The 26,454-nt window shown below is 37.3% G+C and overlaps 4 protein-coding genes across 4 annotated transcripts; 3 read left to right on the top strand and 1 right to left on the bottom strand.

The window, feature by feature from the left end:
- Positions 1–2,841: 2,841 nt before the first annotated feature.
- LOC141614690 (uncharacterized) lies at positions 2,842–4,224 on the bottom strand. The gene has a single exon (XM_074433434.1). It carries the CDS (start codon positions 4,222–4,224, stop codon positions 2,842–2,844), a length of 1,383 nt encoding a protein of 460 aa, XP_074289535.1.
- A 2,375-nt stretch (positions 4,225–6,599) lies between these two features.
- On the top strand, positions 6,600–7,847 carry LOC141614689 (ethylene-responsive transcription factor ABI4). The gene is made up of 2 exons (XM_074433433.1): positions 6,600–7,498; positions 7,637–7,847. Exons 1-2 carry the CDS (start codon positions 6,600–6,602, stop codon positions 7,845–7,847), a joined length of 1,110 nt encoding a protein of 369 aa, XP_074289534.1.
- A 2,253-nt stretch (positions 7,848–10,100) lies between these two features.
- LOC141614688 (uncharacterized) lies at positions 10,101–11,372 on the top strand. The gene has a single exon (XM_074433432.1). The coding sequence runs from the start codon at positions 10,101–10,103 to the stop codon at positions 11,370–11,372; it is 1,272 nt and encodes a 423-aa protein (XP_074289533.1).
- A 10,257-nt stretch (positions 11,373–21,629) lies between these two features.
- LOC141612340 (pentatricopeptide repeat-containing protein At1g73710) lies at positions 21,630–25,054 on the top strand. Its single transcript, XM_074431093.1, has one exon. The coding sequence runs from the start codon at positions 21,790–21,792 to the stop codon at positions 24,832–24,834; it is 3,045 nt and encodes a 1,014-aa protein (XP_074287194.1). The 5' UTR covers positions 21,630–21,789; the 3' UTR covers positions 24,835–25,054.
- Positions 25,055–26,454: the final 1,400 nt, after the last annotated feature.

Raw genomic sequence — 26,454 nt, 5'->3', positions numbered from 1 at the left:
TGGTTCTAGGATGAAACTTCACTCGCTTATGGGCCGATCTCATTCCTATCTATAAGCCCGCTGCGCAGAACTCAACAACTTAGTAAAGGTAGGGGTGTGAGGTTTGAACCGGCAAACTGGGTCAACCAGACCAAACCAGATTGACTACATTGTGATCTAATCTTCAAGTCCACAAAAACAAGGCCATTGATCTATGTTCGTTTTTGGTCTAAATTGGAGAAAACATAAAATACCCTTGTTAGTTGGTTCAGTCTGGTTCAAACTTGCGAAATTGGACCTAATGGTCCAAATCATTCTAGGTTTCCTCCTAATCATTCCGGTCCCCGATTTTCTATTTCCGATTGCATGATCTCGTATTCTTTTGATCCGTTCTGAGTCCGGACTAGTGAAAAAACCCCAACCAAAGCCATAAACACAAACTAATATGAGAATAAATGCATAATTCAGAATTCAATATTAATATTTGCGCCAATCTTAGTAACCTAGATTTTGTGGTCTATTGAGTCAAACATTTTCCTAATTAAGTCAAAATTTGGATACAATAACTAAGAGCATCTTCAATGGTTGAGAAAAAGGACTTGATTGCAATTTTAAGAAATTGAAAGCTAGTAGCTCAACCATTGAAGTAGTCCAAATAGATTAGCTTTGCTCAGAAAAATTTAAGTTAGTAGCTTCATGGAGCTACTTGCTTAAATGAACCCACAAAAAGAACATACTCCCTCCATTCAACTCCACTTTACAGGTATTCCATTTCCGTCCATTCAACTCTACTTTACAGGTTTCTTTATTTGGACAAAAAAAAGACCCTTCTATCCTAATTAAAATCACCTATTTACAAAAAATGCCATTGATACCCCACCTTAATCTACCATAGAAACCCACCCTAAACATCTAACTAACCCACCCAAACTTATTATCCCACCCCAACCCACTAATCTTTCCCTCCAAAAAATTATGAAGAAACCCTAGATCTATTGTCGTCTTCACTGATATTCTCCTCTAAATCTATTGAAACCCTCCTCAGAATCTGCTATTGTCGTCATCATCTTCTCTGATATTCTCCATTTATTTGTTTTCTTCGTCTTCACTCTAGATCTATCCAAAAAAATCTAGAGTATATCCAAAAAAATCGTCTGCACCATAAACAAAATCGTGTCTTTTCTTTGTTTTCTTCGTCCCCTTTGTTCATCTTCACTATTCTTCATCTGCACCATCATCGCCTTTCTTCATCTTCATGGCTCCTCCACATGCAAACTGTGGGAAGGAGTGTCTTCAGTGCGTCCTTCACTGGTATACGTTTGGGTCCTCGGAAGATGAAGAAGGAGACGATTCACCTGCACCATCATCGCCACCTCAAATCAGGGTTGTACCTGACTCCTTAGATCCATCTGATTTGGGGACTGAAATCCCTGAAACTGAGTTCGACGATGCTACATCTTCTTATGTACCCAAAACCCCTGAATCAGATGTCTCTCCCTCTGATAATCTGGTGACTGAAATGGAATCACCAAAATCATTATACACTGCGTCTGTGAAGAGATGGCTGGCGGAATCCGAGGCTGAGCGAGGTAAATCTATACCTGAATCACCAGGCTCAAAGAGGTTTAACGCCTATGTACAGAGATTCATGGACAAGCAAAGTAAAAACTCAAAATAGTTTGGTATTTTTCTAAAACTTCAATTAATTTCATGTTTATCATGTTTTTATGCTCATATTTTGATATTTTTTTGTTGTTAATCATATTGCTGCTGGGATTTGCTGCTGTTAGGTTTAGCTTTTATGTTATTCGTTTTATTAAGCATGTTGGTTGTTGGTTTATGGTTTATGGGATTTGTTGTTGTTAGGTTTAGGTTTTATGTACTTTGGTTTAAGCATGTTGTTTGTTACTTTCCTGTTTTTCATGTTGTTTTTTGTATTTACCATGTTGGTTTTTGGTTTATGCTGGTATTAGGACCTTCTGTTTGTCAGCATGTTGTTTGTCATTCTGTTCTGATAAGTTTGTCAGCATGTTATTTTTGGGTTCAGTTCTGATAATTGGTTCCTGATAACTGGTTTCTGATAAACAATTGGTTTCTGATAATTGGTTTCTGATATGTATTTGAGTTTCTGATAAGTATTTAAGCATGTCCAGATCTTGTTTGTTCAAAGTTGCCTTATGCTGATTCTGATAAGTATTTAAACATGTCCAGATCTGTTGCCTTATGCTGGTATTTGCTCGATGATGATTCTACCTTAATGGTTTGAGAGCAATATCTGAACTGTGAATTGAACTAATTTTAGGTAATTGGCCATTTAATTGAAGTAGTTTTGCCACCACATGGTCTACCAATGTTAAGCGTGTGTGTACTGTTCCATTTTAGTTGCAGTAATCATGTGAACCAGTGTGTTTGACAACTCCATGATGACATTAGCTTCAACTGTTTGAGAGTTGTGTTGGTTTTTGCTTAATGGACATAGTGTGGTCTACTTCATTGGGTGTGTGTGTAGGAGGCATTACAACTTTGATGAACTCGTAAAGCCACCACATGGTTAACAATTTCTGTGTAGGAAGGCTTAAGAGTTCACACAACTCAATGATGAGGCCAAATTAGGCCTGAGAGTTGTTGTAAATTTGATGTTTGTTTAAGGTAAACTGAATTTTAAACATTCCTCCCTGAATTAAACTGATAACATTAAACTGAACTGATAACATTGCCAATGAACTGAGCTTCATACATTGTTGTGCATTACAAAGTTATAAGTTTGGTTAGAAGTTAAACATTTCTTACCATTGAAATGTTTATTCTCTAAACAAATCACAAAAGAGTAGTCATCCTTATTCAGTACTTAAACTTTCTAAATTAGTGGTTTGCTCCAACATTGTAACCTAATTCTGTCATCAAGTACTCTAAACCTTCTGTTTGACCTAGTCCTTGTAAATACCCAATGCTTTCCCTCACCAAGTCTTCATTAACCTCCAAATTTCTTGGTAATATGCCAAGGGCAGCAAGATGATCCTTTGACATATGGGGGATTGCAAAGTTATTATGACCAGTAGCTTTCATAATTTCAATCATAACACATTGTAGTGTGAGGAAAACTTTGTTGAGTTTGTATGCATCATAATCAACAAATGCTTGCATAACTGAATTGACTAGTTCGTCAACTGACCTGGATGCTTGATTTGATTGTAAGGACTGTAGTGCCCTAAAAAAACCAAGGTCATTAACATTTAAATCTGGTGAATTTGGAGGTTGAAAAACTAACTCAATGTTGAACCCATCTGTGTTTGCAACAGCCATAAATTCCGGGTCATTGTTCTTTATATGAGGCCTAATATTATCTTGTTGTATGAATATATGCTTACTTGCTCCTTCTGGCCATTTACTCTTGATTGCTGGAATCACTTGTTTAATTATGCATTGCCTTGTCACTTGTTTTGTGATTGAGTCAATTGGCTTTGTCTCCAATGTACCCCTTGGTCTATTTCTACTTGATATTTCTGCTGGTTGTTGTTTAGTGAAAGGAAACATGCCAATTTTTCCATCAAATAGTAACTCACTAGTTTCTGAATAAATTGGCCTACTAACTGCACACATAAACATGACTTTTGTGATATACCTCTTTGATTGACAACTTCTATGTGGCAATTCTTCCCCTTCAACCACATAAAACTTGTGACCATCATAACTAATGTAAAACCACTTCTCATCCATGTGTATCACATTGCTCATTTCTGCAAATTTGATCTTTGTCATTGGTATTGCATTTAAATCTATAAAATCTTGCACAACTTGTTCAACTAGTAAGTACTTCAAAGCATGCTTCATTCTATGAACCTTGTTTGCATCAGTGAGTTGAGGATGTAGTGGGCTTGAGTGTGGTTTCAATAAACCTTCACAAACCCATGAGTGGACTGTTCCCACTGAAACTCCAGTGTTTTTTGAGACCCTTTCCATGGTGTCTCTTTTTTCCCATTCTAATGATTTTATGAGCTCTAGGTCAGGTAGTATACGCTTCCTATTCTTGTTGCCAAATCTTTTGCTTTTTACATCTAACTTTTGACCAACTATTCTTGGTGTTTTTGTAAGCTTCCATATATCAGAAATTGTTCTTTCCTTTACTCCAAACCTGACAGCTGCTGCCTTGAATGCACCATGAGACAGTTTTCCTTCTTCCGACTGCTGGAGCAAGTAAATCGCCACTCCTTCCCTACCATCTTCTGAAAGACACTTGCCCGGCATTGTAATTCTGATGTTTCTAGTTTTTTTTTTGACTGAACTGTAATTTGGGACTGAATCTTGTAATTTTTTCACTGAACTGTAATTTTGGACTGAAACTGTACTTTTTGGACTGAAACTCTAAGTTTGGTTGCCAGAAATCTGTAAAATTTTTTAGAGGAAAGAAACTGTAATTTTATTTAGAGGAAGTAGAGTGTAGTTTTGTTGGCTCAAGAAATGTGTAATAATGTAGGATGAACTCAGGTTATGTAAAGGAGCAACTCAAGTTGCTGATTTGATGGGTTTTGGAGGGAAATGTTAGAATATTTAAACTTCCCTCACATTTGATGGGGAAATGTAATCAGAAGTACAATTTGGAGGGAGTTTTAACCCACTAATGATATGCTTAATCTTGCTTGATTTCTTCCCTAATAAAACAGAATTACTTTGTTGAATGGTACCTTTATCATTGTTTATTAGCACCCTTAATATCCGTGTAAAAGGCAATGTTGCAAAGTGGAGTTGAATGAAGGGAGTAACCAATAGGAAAATAGTGGTCTCATTTATAATGTTTTAATTTTATATTTAGAAAATTAAAATTGAATAAAAAAATAAGAGAGTGTGTTAGGTGGATCACATCAAGCTAGTAGGAAACCGGCTTTACCGTTGGAGTAAGTTAATAGTTTGAAATGATTGTAGCTCAAAAAAATGATGGGGTAAAAGTAAGCTAATACCAATTAGCTTACCATTGAAGAGGAGAGGGACAAAAATAAAGAGAAAGAAAGGCAGGCATGAACCACACCCCAAGAAAACCTTACAGGGCCTGAGCCCAATGAGCAAGAGTTCAGAACTGTTCACCACTTCCTTCGCTCTGCAGCAATCCATGCTTTTTTTTTTCAGTCCCCCCACTCATGCATATTTCTCCCAGATATTTATTACTCTACTCTCGATAATTATCCTATTGGCAAATTTAAAAACAAAACTGAATTATAATATGAGACGATATCGTGTTTATGGTTCGGATGACCATCTCATACTATAAAACGGTTTTTACAATTATAGTATTGTGTAAAATGATGAATCAATAACGTTGTATTATGTACAATAATATTATACGGGCAAGGTTCTGTTTTTTTAGTTAAATGAAGTTGAGTTAAACCGGAGAGCTGAATAAAGCTGAACTGAATTGAGATGAAAAGTTAAAATCTTATCTATATTAATACAAAAGATAATACTCAATCCTCAGCGCGCCACGTCATTAATGCATTTTTTTTTTTTTTTGGGAAATTCATGTTATGATGGGACCCGTGAGTGTGCAATGTATTTATTTCTTCACATTTCCGTCTTTTCAAATACGCGATAAATTCCGTCTTACAACAAATTCTATGAAATAATATTATGAAAAAATTCTATGAATTAATATTATGAAATACTTTTATACATTCCGTGTAAATAATTAATAACATATACGCAGAATGAATTACAAATGCGAGTAAATAAAATTGAATTACATAATTTTTAAAACAAAATTACATAATAATAAAATTACATAATTTCAAGAAGGAATAACATTTATATACGGGATCGAACATAAAACGCAAATGAATACATACATATGTTAAAGTTTATTATATTAGATTATATTTCTTTTATCCGGATGTAAAGTTTTTTATGTATGCAATTTTTATTTACAAGAGTAGATTGCGTTATTTCCTTATAAACCAGTGTATGTGAACACGTGTTTTTAACAAATTTAAACATAAATTACGTAGATCGTAGATTTAGACCAACTAGATAAGTACAATAGAAATGCAAAAACAAATATATATCTAAAAACATTAATACTGGCCCAAATACATACCCGTGCAATTTTGCACGGGTTTAAAACTAGTTAAGTTGAATAGAACAAGGCTTAAATAACTTGTCTTTTTTTTTTTTTTTTTTTTTTTTTTCAAATGAGCCCATTTTTATTGAGACTTAAACCCCCCAACTTTATGGTTAGAGTAAATAACTTAGTCATGTCCAGCATCGTAAATACTTCTTTACCCTAATCATTTATCTACGTTTATAGTTTATATTACTCCGTATTTGTTAGAGGTATTTTAATCAAACGTAAATAAATTATTGGGACGGAGGGAGTATAATATAAATATAAAAAAAAAGAAAAAGAAAAATAGAAGTTGAATAAACAGAGAGAAGTATCCACCGCCAAAGATAACCATTTAGAAACCCTCCACGATTTGCATTCTTTCTCATCTTCCCACCACCTTTCACATTTCTTCTGCATCAACACGAACCACCACAACCTGTTTCCAGACTACTCAAGCTCCATCTCCGAGGTTTTCCTTTTTCCTTTTTTTTCCTTTTTTTATTTCTCTTTTAAGTTTCCAAGATTTATCATGCATGCTCAACACCACCCATTTCATCCCCAACACCCTCAACAACAACAACAGTTGTTCTCTCAACAACAACAACAAACTAGCAACAGTTCTTCCTCTTCTACAACAACAACAACAACAACAACAACAACAAAAACCGACAACGATAACAACAACAACAACAACAAGAATACTAGTAGTACAAGTACTACTAGTATTACTAGCAAACGAGGACGTGGAAAAGGAGGACCCGACAACGGAAAGTTCCGTTACCGTGGGGTCCGACAACGTAGCTGGGGTAAATGGGTCGCTGAGATCCGCGAGCCACGTAAACGGACTCGTAAATGGTTAGGTACGTTTGCTACCGCTGAAGATGCGGCTCGGGCATATGACCGAGCCGCTATCATTCTTTACGGTGCTAGGGCTCAGCTGAATCTACAGCCATCAGGACCGCTTACCGGTCCTGGTGGACCGGGGAGTTCCGCTTCGTCACGGGGTTCATCATCATCTTCTGGATCGGGTCTTACTCTTCGTCCCATATTGCCCAAACCTGCTCCGGGTTCCGGGTATGGAGTTGGGTTAGGGTTAGGGTTTCCGTATTATCCGACGAATATGGTTGGTTCGGGAATTGGGTCGTATGGTAATACGTCATCGACTGGTTCGTTTTCTGTACAGCCGTATCAGTACGGCTGTACGAATATTGTACATGGACCTACTGACGTAGGTCCGGTACAATCCCAACTTCAACAACAACAAGGAGAAAATGATACGAGTGTTTCTCATGTTGGTACCATGCAAAACTATGATGATAACGTTGTTAGTATTATTAGCAATCCTCCTCCTACTACTACTACTAATAATAATAATCAACTTGGTATACGTCAAGAGGAAGAAGAGAATGGAATATTAGTAGATCGAGGGCAATTTCGTCAAAATTATGATTACCAAGATAATAATTTCCTACAAAATTTTGGAAACGATAACAATAATAGTAATAATAATAATAATAATAATAATAATAATAATAATAATAATAATAACAATAATCATCATGGTAGTTTTTGTGACGAGATAAGTTCGTTAGTAGGTTCGGTGGATTCGGGTTTGTCGTTGTGTTCACAAGCAGTTGGTCATTCGGATCCGGGTTTACCAAATCTACTCGGTTCGCCATTGGGTTGGCCGGTTCCTTTGGGAGGAGAAGTGGATGATTTCCATAATCATGCAAGTCTATGGGATTATAGTGATCCTTTCTTGTTTGATTTCAATTAAGGAAGATTAATTAATCATCATTAACGTTGCATATACTTGCATGCAAGTTTTTGATGAAGGTATAACTAATTAATTTCTCAATCTTTTTGGTATGAGATTTTGATTAGATTAATTATACTTTTGGGAAAGTTGGTGGGAAGTTTGAACTTCTGAAGGAGATAATAATATGGTCAAAATTGCAGCAAACCCTAAATATACATGATCAATTTCCAAGGAGTTTGAATTAGTGGCAATTTAATTACATTTTTTAGATCTTTGAGAAGGATTTATTAGTAGTAGTATTAATATTAATTACTTCTTAGAATAAGGGAATGAAGAGTTATTTTTCTTCAAATTAATTCCCCCCTTTTTAATTATTTTATAGGAGAATTGGTTCATTTTGACGTCTCAATTCATTTTGCTTAGCATATAATCATATGTATTTATGTATAATATAAATATAGTCATTATCTTTTTTTTTGGATGACAAGAAAACCCGTAGTCGCTACCTTTGTTGCGCATCGGGTAATCGAGTCATATCATATTTACCTAAGTATAGTGTAGAAGAATTATAGCTATATAATCTTGTTATTTTGTTTATACTAGCTGATGTATTGTAGTATTGTTTTTATATTTATGTGATTCTAGCTAGATCTCGGACTCTCGGAGCTATGTTAAGGATGTTGAGAATTAGGGTTAGGGTTTCCCTTGAGACAAGGAGAAGTTAGTCTGGGAATAAGGAAGCATAAAATATTGAATAATTTAGATTTGATGTTGTACTATATTAAATGTCATTTATAATTTATAATATCAATGGTGAGTTTTTATCAAGGATAATGAGTTGTGATTAACTCAGGAAGGCTCCTAAAGGAGGTAAATCGTACTTTTATTACTCTTATTCCTAAAAAGGAGAGTCCGGAGGGAGTGTCTGATTACCGACCTATCAGCTTGTGTAACGTCATGATGCGGGTTGTCTCCAAATGCATTGCAAATAGGTTGGCAAAAGTCATGAACTCCTTGGTCGGGGAGACGCAAAATGCGTTTCTCCCGGGAAGGAGCATTAGCGATAACATCCTAGTGGCTCATGAGGCAATTCATAAAATATCTAGCCATAAGAAGGGGAGGGCTGGTGTGGGAGTCTTTAAAGCAGATATGAGTAAGGCCTATGATCGTATTCGATGGGACTTCTTAGAGGCGGTCTTGGAAAAATTCGGGTTCCCTCAGCATTTGAGGATGTTGATCATGAACTGTGTCACATCGGTTAGCTATGAAATCCTTGTAAATGGAGTTCCACTTCCCCAGTTTCGGCCCCGATGTGGTCTACGGCAGGGAGACCCTCTGTCACCATATCTGTTTATGCTGTGCATGGAGGTTCTAGCCAGTAATGTCGATCATGCTCATGACCTGAATATGATTCATGGAGTTCAACTTGTTAGGGGTACTCGGCCTATTACTCACCTTTTCTTCGCAGATGACTCGGTCTTTTTTTTCAAGGATAAGGGAGACACTGTCCAACATCTCATGGGACTTATTCTTGACTATTGCGAGGTCTCGGGACAACAATTAAACCTCGACAAATCTGGGATTTTATTCAGCCCTAATACAACCTTGGCTAAGGCACAAAGGATGTTGAAGATCTTCAGGATCACTAAGAATAAGGGCATTGGTAAGTATTTGGGGATTAGGCAGAGTTTAGAATCCAAAAAGGTATTTTTCTTGCTCTTATTGAGCATGTCACCAAACGTATCTCTTCTTGGAACGGAATTTTTCTATCACCAGCGGGTCGCCTTACCTTAATTGCATCGGTTCTATCCAATCTTTCAAATTATGTTCTATCGGTTTTTAAAATTCCGGTAAGTGTGGCAAAAAAGATTAATTCTCTTTTGACACAATTTTGGTGGACGGGATGTAAGATGGGTAATAACATCCCGGTGTAGCAAAAACTTTCTGAGCTTACCTAAGAGTGCGGGAGGGCTCGGAATCAGGAATGTCGAGTGTCTTAACCAGGCCTTGTTGGCCAAACATGGATGGAGGCTTGTCTCTGGGGAAAACTCTTTATTCTGCAGGATTTTCAGGCAAAAGGTGTTTGGGTCTCAGGTTTTCCAGCACGATTTGCACCCTATCAGAGGGACTGGGAGTTCGTGGGGTATTCGTAGCATTCTACATGGGCTGTCTTTTATCCTAGATAATTTTGGTTGGAAAATTGGGAGGGGTTCGAGGTTGAATGTGTGGACCGCTCGATGGGTGGGGGGCAAACAACCGGAACCAAAGGATATGTGGCTTGATCTGAACAATAGCCACTTGGCAAGTTTGCAAGTAAGTGATCTTTTTGACCAAAATGGTAAGTGGAATGCTAATTTAATTAGTACAGTTTTCAAGGAAGAGTGGTCAAGTCATATTCTTGCCATCCCACCTTGCGCGCTTAGGGTGAGGGATAAGGTTTACTGGCCGTTTACTAAGAATGGAGCTTTTACGGTTAAGAGTGGCTACGGACTTATTTTTCATAACTATATGGCCGCAAGAAGCTCCATTAAAGACAGGTCAAGAATTAATGACAGAGGGAGAGAGTTCTGTAGGAAAACGTTATGGAAATTACCCGTTCCGGAGGTTTGGAAAATTCTTATCTGGAAGATTATTGTAAAGGCTCTGCCTATTGGTGGTGAGTTCCTGAAGCGTAAGCTTGACATCGAACCTTTCTGTGGCATGTGTGGAGAGGGTCTGAAATGTGTGGAATCCATGGAACATCTCTTTCGCGATTGTAGTCTTATTCAGCGACTATGGGCGACCTCAGATTTGGGAATCCGGGTGGAAAGTGCCGAGGGGCTATCGGTCACGGAATGGATTTATGACTGGATGCGATACTTCTCAAAAAGTGAAGGGGGCGAGGCCAAGATGATTACTTTTATGGCCATCCTGTGGGGTGTGTGGTCGTTAAGAAACAGGGTAATTTTTCAGGATTTGGATCTAAACCCGATGACTATTACCGGGTGTTTCTTTAGTTCAATCCGGAGAAATATTCAGGTACTAAGTAATTCCCATCCTACACATTCAGCCCAGACAAAGCTCCAAAGCTCTGTGGAAGTCTCGTCACAAGAGGATCGTGAAGCCATCCCTATTGGTCACCCCGTCAAACTCATTGGAAACAACAACGCTTGTGGGGTGGTTAGGGTCAAAGTGGATGCTAGCTGGCTACGGAACTTTGAAGAGGCGGTCGGTTGGATTGCTTTAGATCAAACAGGTAAGGAAATCGCGAGGAGACAAGTGCACACCAGGGCTGAATCAGCTCTACAAGCAGAAGCACTCGGGGTCAGGGACGTAGTGTCATGGGCGCAAGATCAGAGAATTCTCCATCTGGCCGTTCTGTCCGACTGTCTCCAGTTGATCAATCAGGTAGCGGGGATCGACAATGAAGATCACTTGATTGCCGGTATCCTGGAGGATGTTCGTGATCGCTTCAGTTTCTTTCATTGCTTGAGTCTAAGTTTTATTCCTAGGAGTCTAAATAGTATAGCGCATGGTTTGGCTAAACAAGCCTTGCGTCTGTAGAACTCTTATTTTACAGCTGTCAAAAAAAAAAAAAAAAAAGAAAAATATGAGCCACCATTATTTTCCTTATTCTCGGCGATTAGTCTTGTGTAAGCCAATCTTAAGTTTACAAAATTGTCGTTATAGTTATCACTAAATGAACCACATGAGAGGTGAATAAGACATTTTTAAGCATTTAGGCGTAAGAGTTTAAGACGGTTTTAAGTGAGATGTTGCGTGTGCTCGGATTTTTGGCTTTCTTCCTTGATCTGCAGTCGTAATTTCACTTATATTTCTAGTATTAATTAAAGACATAATTCTCCAATATTTGTTCTTCCATGGATTGAAATATTGGAAACCACCCAGTGACGAAGAATTCTTAGTTTATATATATACTCCCTCCTTCCCGATCAATTGTTATCTTTTGGTTTTCGAATAAAGACTAAGGAAAAAGGAAGGGATTCAATTATCAAATGACAAGTGGAACAAATTGAGGGTGAATGATCAAATTGTTCATTAGGTTCATTCTTAAAATAGAAAGGACAATAACTCACTGAAACACCTCAATATGGAAAAGCACAACAAATGATCAGGACGGGGAGGGAGTATATGATATAACAGTGTGTCCGCTTCCATTCATCGTATGACATACATATTTATAGTACTAGGGATAATTAATTGGGGTTGGAATTACTCCAAAGCCCAGTACACACATGCATAACAACCTAATAACGATATGACTCGGGTCTCGGACTCCAAACGGGCCACAGGCCTACAACTTACAACTCTGTTAGAAAACACCCAGTGAAGAAGAATTCTTAGTTTATATGAGAAATTCCTTGACTGTGAGTAATTGATAGAGTCAAATAGTGTCGGCCTAATTAGGTAATTTTAGTTGAATAAACTTGTTATAAAGCCGGTTTTGACTGTTAATCGTGGTATTTTTCGGTGATTCCACTTTTGTTGTAATTTGGATCATGTGAACTTGTTGGTGGTATTTACATCTCAAGGTAATTCAAATACTTCATATTGGTAAGTTGAGATGAATGGATCATTTTGTACAAACCGACTCACAAGTCAAACCCGAGCCACGGTCAACCAAGGTGAAGAAGGAGAGCAAAAGGTAAGCCAAGGGAATAAGTTCAAAGTCAAGAAAAGTAAGCTAATGGAAGATTTGATGCCTTGGCATAGACAAACAAGAGCCAAAATGAAGAATTGAAAACTCGGTTTCACAATGGTCAACTTCAAATGGATATATCTCGAGTTCTAGAGCTCGTATTGACGCAAGGTCAGTTGGAGGTGAAATCTTGTGATCTTAGCTTTCCAACGGTAGGTCACATGCCTCATTTGTCCAAGAAACGATGGAGATATGGCCTTCACAAGATGTTGCTGTCAGTTTGAAGCGCAGCCTGCGCAATTGTTTGCGCAGCCTGCGCAATTACGCGCTACTATCGCAACTCTAGTTCCGTGTTTTGGGCTTTCTTAAGGGTCTTAACCTAGATTCTCGTGCCTCCCTATATATATCTAAAATTTTGAGATCTAAAGGGACTCCTACTCACATTATTGACATACAACACAACATATTGAGGGTTAGTTATAAAGTTTGTTATAACAACCTAAAATTAGTTAGAACATAAACTATGGTTAGTAGAGGAAGTTAGTTATAGGTCGGTGTACATAGGCTATAAATAGAAAGTATATACATCATTGTAACATAACTTTGATTTACATGAAATTCTTACACAATTAATTTCGTAACATTCTCTCCATATCTTTACTAATAACATCAATACTTTTATTGATGTTTTACATGGTATCAGGTTCTTGATACTTCAAGAAAATTTGATTTCATTACATGCTTCCGCTTTAAGATCTTCATATCTTCCATCAACATTTCTATACATCTTCATCTTCCCCCTTTAATTTCTTCATCTTTTTCAAACATCTATTCATCATGCCTGATTCTGTTGATCATTCATCATCTGATTCCTATGAATTTTATGATGATCCTCTCTATCTCTCGTCCTCTGATCAGCCCACTTCTTTACTTACTCCTGTATTGTTTGATGGGTCTGATTTCTTGAGCTGGAAACAAGACGTGCTCATGGCTTTGGCTGCGAAAAATAAGGATGGTTTTATCAACAGTTCACTGGTCAAGCCTTCTGCAACAGACAAAAAGTACCATCAATTCATCCGCTGTGATTTAATGGTGCTCAAGTGGATTCTGAATTCTACTGACAAATCAATCAGGGAGACATTGAAGTATATTAGGACTGCAAAGGCTTTATGGGATGAAATAATGGAGAGGTATGGTCAGACCAACTTCATTGAAATTTATCAGTTGACTCAAGATTTAAATTCTGTTTCATAAGCAAATTCTTCTCTAATCGAATACTATAGCAAAGTGAAACAAATCTGGGAGACTTTAGACAGTTTGGACCCTATTCCAGATTGTTCTTGTGGTAAATTGGCCACCTGTACTTGCACCTTGCTCAAACGTATGCAAGCTCGTGATCAGCAGGCCAAGTTGATTAAGTTCTTGATGGGATTGAATTCTGGTTATGATACAGTCCGAACCCAGATTTTATCCATGGATCCATTACCTTCCATGAGTAAGGTTATTGGTCTTCTTCAGAAAGTAGAGAAGCATAAGCAATTGATTGAAATTGTTGAGCATGTTACTGATATTACAGCTTATGCAAGTTATAAACCATCAGATGCTTCAGGTCCACCCAAGAAACCTGGTTCACAGGTTGGTTCTATTTCTAACAAGTATTGCAGTAGGTGTGAGATGAATAACCATAGTCTAGAGGAATGTTTTATGGTTAATCCTTGTCCTTCTTGTGAAAAAGTAGGTCATTTTGTTAACAAGTGTTTTCACATTGTTGGGTTTCCTGGCAAGAATACCAAAGGCAAGGGTAGAATGTCCTATAATAAAAATTCTAAGCCAGGCTTTAAGAAATCAGCTAATAGTGCAGACATGGTGAATGACTCTTCTCCTTTGGGTGATGACACTGGTGCAGCAAATGCTGGTCCTTCTCAATTTTTTTCCATTAATTCTGCCGTGATTGATGGGCTGGTGACTTCAGTGATTGATCAAGTCCTTCAACGTATCTTAGACGGTAAATCAGGACTCTCTACTTCCAATTTTGCAGGTACTTTCATTCCTGCTTTTACTGCACATAAACATCATGTTCATTCTACACATACTGGTTCTTATTTGAGTGATTGGATCATAGACACAGGTGCCTCTAACTATATGACCTATAACATTGACTTGTTGCATAATAAGGTTAAATTAGAGCCACCAGTCATAATTGGTTTACTTGATGGCACACATAAGACTGTCTCAATATCTGGGAATGTTCATTTAACTTCAGACATCACTTTACAGAATGTACTTCTTATCACTGATTTTAAACAGAATTTGTTATCTGTTAGCAAATTGATTGATGATAATAATTTGTCTGCTGTTTTCTTATCTAAACATTGCTTGTTTTAGGACATTTCCAGTAATAAATGTGTAGCAACAGGAAAAAGGATAGGAGATCTCTATAGATTTCAGGATGCTCATACTCAACTTTTAGTTGACAATATTGCTGCTGTAGTTTTAAAATTGATTCATTCTTCTTCTGCTAGATCTAGTATAAATGTATGTAATAAAGTGCAAACTGATGTATCTTTGTTTCATTCAAGGCTTGGTCATATTTCTTATGATAAACTCAAAGTTGTAAATAAACATAATATGATGTTAAAACTACTCAATTTCATTGTGAGACATGTATACTTGCTAAGCATCATCAACTACCTTTTCCTAAAAGTCATTCTAGAGCTCTTTGTAACTTTGAAATGTTGCATATGGATGTTTGGGGCCCATATAGGACCCCTTCTTTGTCTGGTGCTAAGTCTTTTCTAACTATATTAGATGATCACTCAAGAAACACTTGGACAATTTTGTTTCAGACAAAAGACCAGGTTCCATCATTAGTTAGGGATTTCTTTGCTTACATTGAGAATCAATTTCAGGCTAAAGTAAAGGTAGTTAGGAGTGATAATGGGTCTGAGTTTTTAAATCATGTTTGTGGACAGTTATTTAGAAGTAAGGGCATCTTACATCAAACTAGCATAGTAGGGAGACCACAGCAAAATGGTCGAGTAGAACGAAAACACAGGCACTTACTTGATACTGCTAGGTCATTAAGATTACATGCTAATTTGCCAGTCAGGTTTTGGGGAGATTGCCTCTTAACAGCTACTCATCTTATTAATCTTATGCCTTCCCCTACTATTGATTGGAAGACACCTTATGAAGTGCTTTTTGGCAAATTGCCTGATTATTCTATCTTAAGGGTCTTTGGTTGTACTTGTTATTCATCTATGCCACCCACATACTCAGACAAGTTTGGTACAAGGGCAAGAAAGTGTGTTTTCTTGGGATACCCCAATAATCAAAAGGGATATAGACTCTATGATCTTAATACTAGGAAAATATTTGTTAGTAGGGATGTTCTTTTTAAAGAGGATTCCTTTCCTTTCCAAAATGTTAAATCAAGTGAAACCCCATTAGTCAATCCTGCTACTTCTACATTTATTGTACCTAATAAACATGGGACTGTTACTCCATCAGTAGGAGAACCAACTCCAGAAACTAGTGCTGTCACTGAAACCCCCACTGCAGATGTTAGTGTCATGTCTGAGACTAGTTTTCTGCGGACTGATACACAAATCAGTAATAATATAACTGATAATAACATAAGAAGGTCTAGTAGGCCCAGACAACCGTCTGTTGTACTGCAGGGTTACCATTTGCCTCTGAAGCTATCAGGCCTTCAGAATATAAGTTCATCAAAAACTGTTTCTAGTGCCTTGCATACTGTTGTTCTGCAAGAGATGCAGGGTTTCAGTCAACAGTATATTGCATCTATGGCAAATGTTCTACAAGAACATGAGCCTTAAACTTATTATCAGGCCAGTAGAGATTCCAGATGGATTGAGGCTATGAATAAGGAAATCAAAGCCCTTGAAGACAATAAAACATGGGAACTCATGCCATTACTAGATGGAAAGAAGACCATAGGCTCAAAGTGGGTATTTAAGATAAAGTATAAGGCTGATGGTAGTGTGGAGAGATTTAAGGCTAGACTTGTGGCTAAGGGTTACAATCAAGTCAAGGATCGAGATTACACTCACACTTTCTCACCAGTTGCAAAGTTTACCACTGTTAGAGCTTTATTAGCCATTGTAGCAGCAATAAAGGCATGGCCCCTCTACCAATTAGACATCAACAATGCTTTCTTACATGGTCATTTGGATGAGGAGGTCTATATGAGGCCACCTGAGGGTTACAAGGTCTAACCTGGACAGGTTTGAAAATTAACTAAGTCCTTGTATGGCCTTAAGCAAGCTTCAAGGCAATGGAACAAGGAGTTTTCCAAATACCTGATCAGTCAAGGTTTTGAGCAGTCTAGGCATAATTATTCATTATTTACAAAACTTAATCAGACCAGTAACAAATTTGCAATTGCCTTGGTATATGTTGATGATGTACTATTAACTGAGGATGATGAACAAGAAATCCAGCAACTTAAGCAAGGCCTGGATACAACTTTCTCTATTAAAGATTTGGGACCAGCTAGATATTTTTTAGGTCTGGAAATCTCAAGAAATGCTACTGGTTTGCTTATTAATCAAAGAAAGTATATCCTAGACATCTTGGCTGACATGAAGATGGAGAACTCAGCAATATCAGACTTCCGTATGCCAAGGGGACTGAAGCTCAGTACTGATTCAGGGGAGGTTCTTGAGGATCCAGAGAAGTATAGAAGACTGATTGGGAGATTATTGTATCTCAACATGACTAGGCCTGACATTTCTTACTCTGTCCAGCATTTGAGTCAGTTTGTTAGTCAACCAAGACTCCTACATTTCCAGGCTGCCATTCATGTCTTAAAGTATCTAAAGAAAACAGTCAATTCTGGAATGTTTTATTCAGCAAACTCTGACCTGACTTTGACAGCCTTTACAGATGCTGATTGGGGTCAGTGTTCTTTCACATGTAAGTCACTCATTGGCTACTGTATATATCTGGGGCAATCCCTCATCTCTTGGAAGACAAAGAAACAGAAAACTGTCTCCAAGAGCAGTGCAGAATCAGAATACCGAAGTATGTCCTATACTAGTTCAGAATTAGTTTGGCTTGATGGTCTGTTGAAGGATTTCAGAGTTGAAGTGCCTAAGCCAATACCTCTATTTTGTGATAACAAAGCTGCACAACACATATCTTTAAACCCTGTCTTCCATGAAAGGACTAAGCACCTAAGCTTAGATTGCCATTATTTTCGGGATAAACAGGATGAAGGATTCCTAATCACTAAGCATATCAGGACAGGCAACCAGATTTCAGATATAATGACCAAGGCATTAGGCACAGATCAACATCAGTTTTTGACAGCCAAGCTTGGATTGATATCTAACCCATCTCAAGCTTGAGGGGGGAATATTGACATACAACACAACATATTGAGGGTTAGTTATAAAGTTTGTTATAACAACCTAAAGTTAGTTAGAACATAAACTATGGTTAGTAGAGGAAGTTAGTTATAGGTCGGTGTACATAGGCTATAAATAGAAAGTATATACATCATTGTAACATAACTTTGATTTACATGAAATTCTTACACAATTAATTTCATAACATTCTCTCCATATCTTTACTAATAACATCAATACTTTTATTGATGTTTTACACACATCATACAACCTCCTTACCATTAAGATCTCATGCTTGGCTTTAATCTTGTAATAATTAAAACTTAATCTTTCCTTAATTCATGTTAATCTTTCTTCATTTTATGGGTTGTAAGCAAACTATGGAAGGTTAATCTTTCTTACTTGGTGTAATTTGATCAAAGTATCCAACTTTGATGTTGTAAGACTCCTAAATCTCTCTCAATTTATCTATTGTTCTTTCCTTTGTTCTTAAATTTTTATGTTGAGTAGATGAATATATGAATTGATCACTCTTGCATCTTATTTACCCAACTATTGCAAATTCTAGAGAAATGGTTTAATCTATCTAGAATTGTTTGGAGCAAACTTGTTGTATGTTGATTTGGTTTAAAGGATTCATATTTCAAGTAGAAAATTACATGTCTTTTCTTGCTAGCATGGTTTAATCTAGTAGGATTTGATTCTAGCTTACATCTCTTGGAAAAAGCTTCATGCTCAATTCTAGTTTTCATTCATAGTTTAATGAGTTGTGGTTGGAATTGAAGGACTCACATATATGGTTTAATTATGTGTGTCAATTTCTTGAGATGATAGTATTGGATAGATAACAATAGAGAGAAAAGAGTCAAACTTTGTCATTGTTGGATTACTAAGAGAGAATTACATCAAGTCTTTCCCATATTTGATTGTTGCATATCTAGTGTTTGTTGTTTTGCTTCTATGATAAAAATTGCATCTTTACTTTTCCTTATACTACTTCAAAACCAAACTTTCTCCATTTATGTCATACTACATGTTAACCATTGTTCATAATCATTGTTTGTTGATAAACATAATTAGCAGGTCTTGATTGTGGTTAGTATCTTGATTAGTCCATAGAGTCCTAATTAGTAGTCAATAGTTTACAATTCAAGTCTTTAGCTTAAAAGTCCTTCTCTTGGGATCGACCCTTACTTGCACTATATTGCTTTATCCATTAGAGTAATCTAGAGTATAGTTTGGCTTATAAATTGTTAATTTGGTAGGTTAATTCTAGTATTTAACAACCTAGTCTTATTCTCTATCAGTAATTCTTTGATGTATTATGTATATATTACGGATTAGTTCCTCTGTCGTAATAATAGTTTACATTTGTTTTATTTTGTGAGGGAAAAATAAAGTAAGCGTAACTATTAACAGGGATGAAGAGAGTAATAATTATGGTTTATCTTGCTTAATTACCTAAAATAATCAAGCCAACCCTTAGAATGCAAATTTTTAGGAAAAATCCAGGATACATGACAAGGTATGCACAAGTCATGCAATCGAACGACTTATTTTGTGTAAAAGAATAATATCTTTTGATATTATTGTGATAATATTAGGATCTCATATTGTATACTATTTTTGTATCTTAGGTAATGTATATATTTAGTTACCTAATAAGTAGGATAGTCAAAGATTGTGATTGTGGAAGAGTTGTATATAAAGAACGTGTATATCATCTTTGTAACACCCCCTCATACCAAGGTGTCTTACTAGGACCACCCTACCATGAAAGTGTGTTACCATCTCGGTTACCCGAGGTTAGTACATATCAAAGGCGTCTGAACTGAGCACATTTAGTAAATGCCATAAAGGGTTAAAGTTTACATCAAACCAAAATCCAAAAACTGATTCAACAATACAACTTCAATGTCTGTCAACTAATAAAATCAAAACTAAGACTCGGACGGTGATGCTATGACGGGTGATGACAACGCTCTCATGACTGCTCCAAGCTCACCACTAGCAATAGCTGTCAAGCCTGCTCACTATCCCCGAATGGATCGCCGCAGATTCCACAAACAACAACGGGGTCAGTATTACTCAAACAATATAAGACAAACAGACGAGATAACCAGCTGATCATCCTCCAACTCCAGTCTCCCGATCTCACACAGTAACCGACTACACACCAAAGTGTGTAGCCCTGCCAGATTACCCATCGCAACAGGTAATCCTCGCCGCCAGTGGGTGACCGCAACCGCTCCCACCTAGTCCAGCTCATCAACGAGCGACTAACAATTCCTGTCCCTTAATGTGCACATCCCCTCCCGTGGCGGGTTTCACGGAGGGCGAACTAGGGTGTGAAGCCACTCCCGCAAGTGACTCCACCACAATCATAATCACACAACATCACAACCGTCACAACATCTCCACACCAACACCGTCACCACAACACTCATACTCCGATGATCAGCAGATAACAATATTTACAAAACAACCATGCCTTAACAATGAACAAGATGGCGAGTAGGAAACCCTACCTTAGCAATCAACAGTAGCACGAAACTCGGACAATCAGAAAGGCTCCTCTACGAAGTCTTCTCCTATACAATGATCACATCACACAATTACACATTGCACAAATCCCCCATATTCCCAATTCCATATATGTATACAGTAACCCAAAGTACACAAACAACATAGAAATAGAACTTACCAACAGTAGAATGGGGAATTATACACAAGAACCACGAAGATTTCACACACCACGATGCTAGGGAATGATTAGGAAGTAATTAGGGTAAACGTAAAATGATGAAGTTTGAAAATGAGGTTTTAGAAACTGACGCGGGATATAAAATAACCCTAAACATTCTCTAATCAAACCGTCAAAATACGCTTCGCCAGACCGGATACTCGGTCGAGTAAAGTGTATACTCGGCCGAGTATCCACTACTCAGTCGAGTATTCACTATACTCGGCCGAGTATTACTCGGCAGAACCGAAACAGACTATAACAACAGCACTACTCGGCCGAGTAGGCTCTACTCGGTCGAGTAGTCACCAAAGAAAATCCGTAGTATTACAATCTTGGCATAATAAGAAATTCATCACATTCACAGAGCATAGAACTTCTCATGGTATCGAGAGCGAGGTTCGATTAAAATTCATTCAAAACGAAAATACAAAGATCAGCCGACATCATGACCAATGATGACGGCAAACTCAAAGGGCATTTGGGTGGTCCAAAGACTATTCCCATGACGTCCCCTCTTTACCTCCATCCTTCCAATAAGCTACCTTTGTTTTCTTTATTTTTGGTCAATAACTACCAATGCTAATAGTATAGACAAATTTGGTTAGTTTTTGGGCTTTAAACTATCTCATACGACTCTTTAATGTTTAAATCATGCCTAGACCAGATTTTGGGAAGTCATGATGTACTTACGCTTAATTTTAGTAGATGCTAGTAGTTATTATTGAAATGTGAAAAACATAAATCTTGGTCATCTGAAGTTAAATCGTGGTTTTTATGCGGTTGACCATTGTTGTTTGATGTTAACAGGGTTATGTGAGATAGGTTAATGTCGCTAAATCGATTAAATCTCGTCATCTCGTGAGCTTAGGTAGTTTTTGACCAAGATAAGAGAAAACAAAGATAGTTTAAAACAAGAAAAACAATATAAGGTAGTTTTTTTACAAATACCTCTAAATATAAGGTAGTTTTTGACAAAAAAACCTATATATAAATTGATAGATTGATAGATTGATTAGTCGATTTTAAATTTTAATCTAAAATCCAAATGCATTTTTTTTTTCAAAATTTAATTTAAAAGAAAAATATGGAGAAAGGCTTGTATGCTTGAACCCCTGAATTGTGGACGGTGTTGAAAATTGACAGACATTCCACAAAGAAAATCAATTAATTTGTAAGAGAAGGAAAGATAGACATTTGAGTGGTATGATTCTCCACTGTCATTCACGCTCCAGAGAATTAGGTTACAATGATTTTCACGATCCATGTAAGTTCTCTTCCCTTTATTCCCCTTTCAAACCTCCTTGGGTTTATCTAGGGTTTAGTAGTGGATTATCTTCTCATAACCCACCTAAATCTCTATGTTTTACTGCTAATTCGCTTACAAAACCTGTTAATCACCGTAAAATTTCATCTGGGTCGAGGTTTTTTTTAGGGTTTAAGCTTCAGTGTGTTAGAAATGCATTGATTTTGCCCTCTAAAGCTCCTGGTTTTAGTAATAGTAATAATAATAATAATAATAATAACAATAATAATAATGTTAAGCGGAAGAAATATGGGGGTGATTTGCCTGTAGTGTTGAAGTCTTTGAATGGTGAAGAGGATGTTGAGAAAGTTCTCAAATTGTATGTTGGGAAATTGAATCCTAAGGAGCAAACTGTGATTTTGAAAGAGCAGAGGAGTTGGGAAAGAGTTGTTAGGGTTTTTAATTGGATGCGGTCACAGAAAGATTATGCTCCTAATGTTATTCACTACAATATCGTGTTGCGTTCGTTAGGTCGTGCTCAGAGATGGGATGAGTTGAGGTTGTATTGGATTGAGATGGCAAGAGGTGGCGTTTTGCCTACGAATAATACTTATAGTATGCTTGTTGATGTGTATGGAAAGGCGGGGCTTGTTGAGGAGTCTCTTTTATGGATTAAGCATATGAGGATACGAGGGATTTTCCCTGATGAAGTGACTATGAGTACCGTAGTCAAGGTGCTCAAGGATGCTAAACAGTTTGATATGGCTGATAGGTTTTACAAGGATTGGTGTGATGGGAAGCTTGATGTGAAATCCCTAGATTTGTTTGATGCCAACAAGTTTCAATCGGATGACTTGGAACCTATAAGTTCTAAATATTTTCTTTCCACCGAGTTGTTCAAGATAGGAGGAAGGTATTCACCTTCAGAGATGGCTGTTATGGAAACGGAAAGTACTCCTAAAAAGCCTAGACTTACTACTACTTATAACACACTTATTGATTTATATGGCAAAGCTGGTCGTGTGAATGCTGCTGCTGAAGTGTTTGCTGATATGTTGAGATCAGGGGTTTCACCTGATAAAATTACATTCAATACTATGATTCACATTTCGGGAACCCATGGGTCCATGTCAGAAGCTGAGGCTTTGCTTCGGAAGATGGAAGAAAGGGGGCTCTCACCTGATACTAAAACTTATAATACATTGATTTCTCTTTATGCTCAAGCTGGAAATGTGGAAGCTGCCTTGCAATGGTACCGGAAAATTAGGAAAATTAATCTTATCCCGGATGTGGTGACTCACAGAGCTGTCCTACTTATGTTATGTGAGAGGCAAAGGGCAAATGAGGTAGAAACAGTGATCCGAGAGATGGAAAGATGTGGTGTGCAAATTGATGAACAATCTATTCCAGGTATTATAAAGATGTATGTAAACTTGGGATTTCTTGAGAAGGGGAAAATGTTTTTGGACAAGTGTCAGATTGGCCGAGGATTTTCAACGAGGACATATGCTGCAATCATGGATGTTTATGCTGAAATGGGGCTTTGGGCGGAGGCAGAGGAAATTTTTTATGCGAAAAGGGACTTGACGGGAAAAAAGAACGATGTCTTGGAATATAATGTTGTGATCAAAGCATTTGGGAAGGGAAAACTTTATGAAAAGGCCTTGTCCGTTTTCAGAAGCATGAGAAATCTTGGAACATGGCCAGATGAGTGCACTTACAATTCTCTGGTTCAAATGCTTGCCGGAGGTGATCTAGTGGACCTAGCAAAAGATATTTTGGCCCAAATGCAGGAAGCTGAATTAAAGCCACACTGCCAGACATTTTCTGCTGTGATTGCTTGCTATGCACGCCTTGGTCTGTTGTCCGATGCCATTGCTATCTTTCATGACATGTCAAAAGCTGGGATAAAGCCGAACGAAGTTGTTTATGGGGCTTTGATTGATGGGTTTGCGGAAGCTGGTAGGACAGATGAAGCTTTACACTATTATCGGTTGATGGAGGATAATGGGATAACGGCAAACCAAATTGTGTTGACTTCACTTATCAAGGCATTTAGCAAGGGAGGATACATAGAGAAGGCGCAAGAGACATATGAGTCATTGAAACACTTGAAGGGTGGTCCTGATATAGTTGCTTCTAATAGTATGATAAATCTTTATGCTGATGTGGGCATTATTTCTGAGGCTAAACTCATATTTGATAAGTTGAGGCAAAATGGTCAAGCAGATGGTGTAACGTATGCTACCATGATGAGGTTATACAAGAACATGGGGATGCTTGATGAAGCCGTTGAAGTTGCCGAGGAAATGAAATTATCTGGCTTACTCACAGATTCTGTAACATTTACCAAGGTGATGGCATGCTATGCAACGAATGGCCAACTAGCTGACTGTGGTGAGCTTTTGCGTGAGATGATATCTCGAAATTTACAGCCTGATAGTAGTACCTTCAAGGTATTATTTACAGTATTGAAGAAGGGTGGGATGTCAGGTGAAGCTGTCCATCAACTGGAGGCAGCATATCGAGAAGGGAGACCTTATGCAAGGAACGCTATTGTCGCCTGTGTTTTTTCGGTAGTGGGTTTGCTTGGTTTAGCAATTGAGTCTTGTGAGGCATTTACTAAAGTCAATTACCGCCTTGACCGTTTTGCGTATAATGCTGCAATATATGCTTATGGGTTATGTGGAGAAACTGACAAGGCTTTGAATCTTTTTATGAGGATGCAAGACGAGGGATATGAACCGGACTTGATTACTTACATCCATCTTGTGGAGTGTTATGGAAAAGCAAACATGGTTGAAGGTGTGAAGCGGGTTTATGGGCAGCTCAAAAGTCGAGAAATTGAGACCAATGAGTCCTTACTCAATGCTATTATAAATGCGTATGCAAATGCGAACCGGCCTGATCTTGCTGAAATGGTAAGCCAAGAGATGAGTTTTGGTTTTGAAGTAAATCAATTTTCTGAGTCTGAAATGCAATCCGAGTCTGGGGAAGAAATCTGAACTTATTACCCTGTCAAACCTTCGGATTGTACAATGTACAAATGTAATTTTGTAGTTGCAGCAGAATTAGTTCAAATGTGCAGTACCATGTTTTGTTAGCACAATCCTTATCTATTCCGAGTTTATAATGTGTTGGTTTTGAGGCTATTTTGTCTGCGATTCACAGAAAAATGTCTACAAAAAAATTTAGGGTTTAAGCATTTGCTGCAGAGAATTCGATCTAACCTTTGTTCTTCATTTTTCTCAAGCAATTAATTAAGTATTATTAATTCCTTCATCTTTTTGTTGGTATACTTCTTTTCCTTCTTTTAATTTCTTCTTTTGTTCTGCCAATTTCATTTTCCTAGTTTATTGTTGTCTTATCTTTCAATATTTACTTTTCGAGTGGTGCTATGGACCTTCTCCCTTTTCCTCTCACAATTGATTAATTTAGTATATACGGTGTGGGGTCGAAAAGCAAGTGAACAAAGCAAAAGAAACGATATTTTAATCGGTTGTGAGAGGAGAAGGTAGAAGAGAAGGTAGAAAAGAGAAGGTAGATAGTAATTCTCTTACTTTCCTTGTAGTTAAAGTTACCACCTTTATATTTGATTTCACTTTAATTATAGCTTAATTAGTCAATTATCATCATCCTTGTTAATAATTGCATGATTAATTGTAGAAATTAATTTAATAACATGTTAATTGTTAAAGTGTCAATTTTTATTAGTCTTAATCAACATGATTAGTGAGTAGTCCTCTTACTAGGATTCGGTTATCCCTAACATAAGTATTCTACTTGATTAAGACCTAATTAGTTGGTCATTTAGGTGGTAAAAAGGGTGAATTAAAGGGTTTGGCTTGTGATTTAGATTAGTTGGAGGTCAATTTGATTTTGGACCCTTGTCCATTGGCGAAAGTAGATTAGGCTTAGAGTTGGGTAATCTAGCTAACTAATTGTTAACCTAGGTTGGGATCAAAAGGTAGAACCTTGGGAGAACACCTTCATTTTAGAGTTTGAAATCGACCTTCGGGAGGAGGAGGAGGGGGGGAGATGACTCGGATTTATGATGCGTACGTAATTAATGATCGAAATCTATTTTAAACTACTCTTAAAATTGGGAGGAAGGGGGGGGGGGGGGGGATTGTATTTAGAAACCCAACTCGCGAACCAGAAAGGAAGGTGAGTAGGAGTCACTACTGTCCAAACACGAGACCGCAAGGGAGGTGTTTGGCGACCTAGAGCCGTCTTCCTCCTTATTATGACCTTAATGATTGATTAACGCGAATTAAGCTTGTAGAAATGAATGTCAGTGGAGAAATCGGGTTCCATCCCTTTAATCTATTGATTTACAACCTCATATTATTTAATCGCTATAATTAGTGTTTTCATTTAGTTAATTTGCATTTCATCTTAATTAGTTTAGAATCTTAGACAGTGAACCAACCTCAACTTTTTCGATTTAGCTAAACACAAGTACTAAATTGACTAGTATTGCATAGTTGCTCCCCATGAATCGACCCCTAAGTGCTACAAAAACATTGTCCACTTGCGGTTTTTAAAATAATCATCAAGTTTTTGACGCCGTTGCCAGGGAGCCATGATATTAGAACATTTTAGTAGTGTCTAGACTAGATTAT

The sequence above is a fragment of the Silene latifolia genome, chromosome 11 (assembly GCF_048544455.1).
Source record: "Silene latifolia isolate original U9 population chromosome 11, ASM4854445v1, whole genome shotgun sequence".
Lineage (NCBI taxonomy): Eukaryota > Viridiplantae > Streptophyta > Magnoliopsida > Caryophyllales > Caryophyllaceae > Silene > Silene latifolia.
This window is presented reverse-complemented; position numbering and strand designations above follow the sequence as displayed.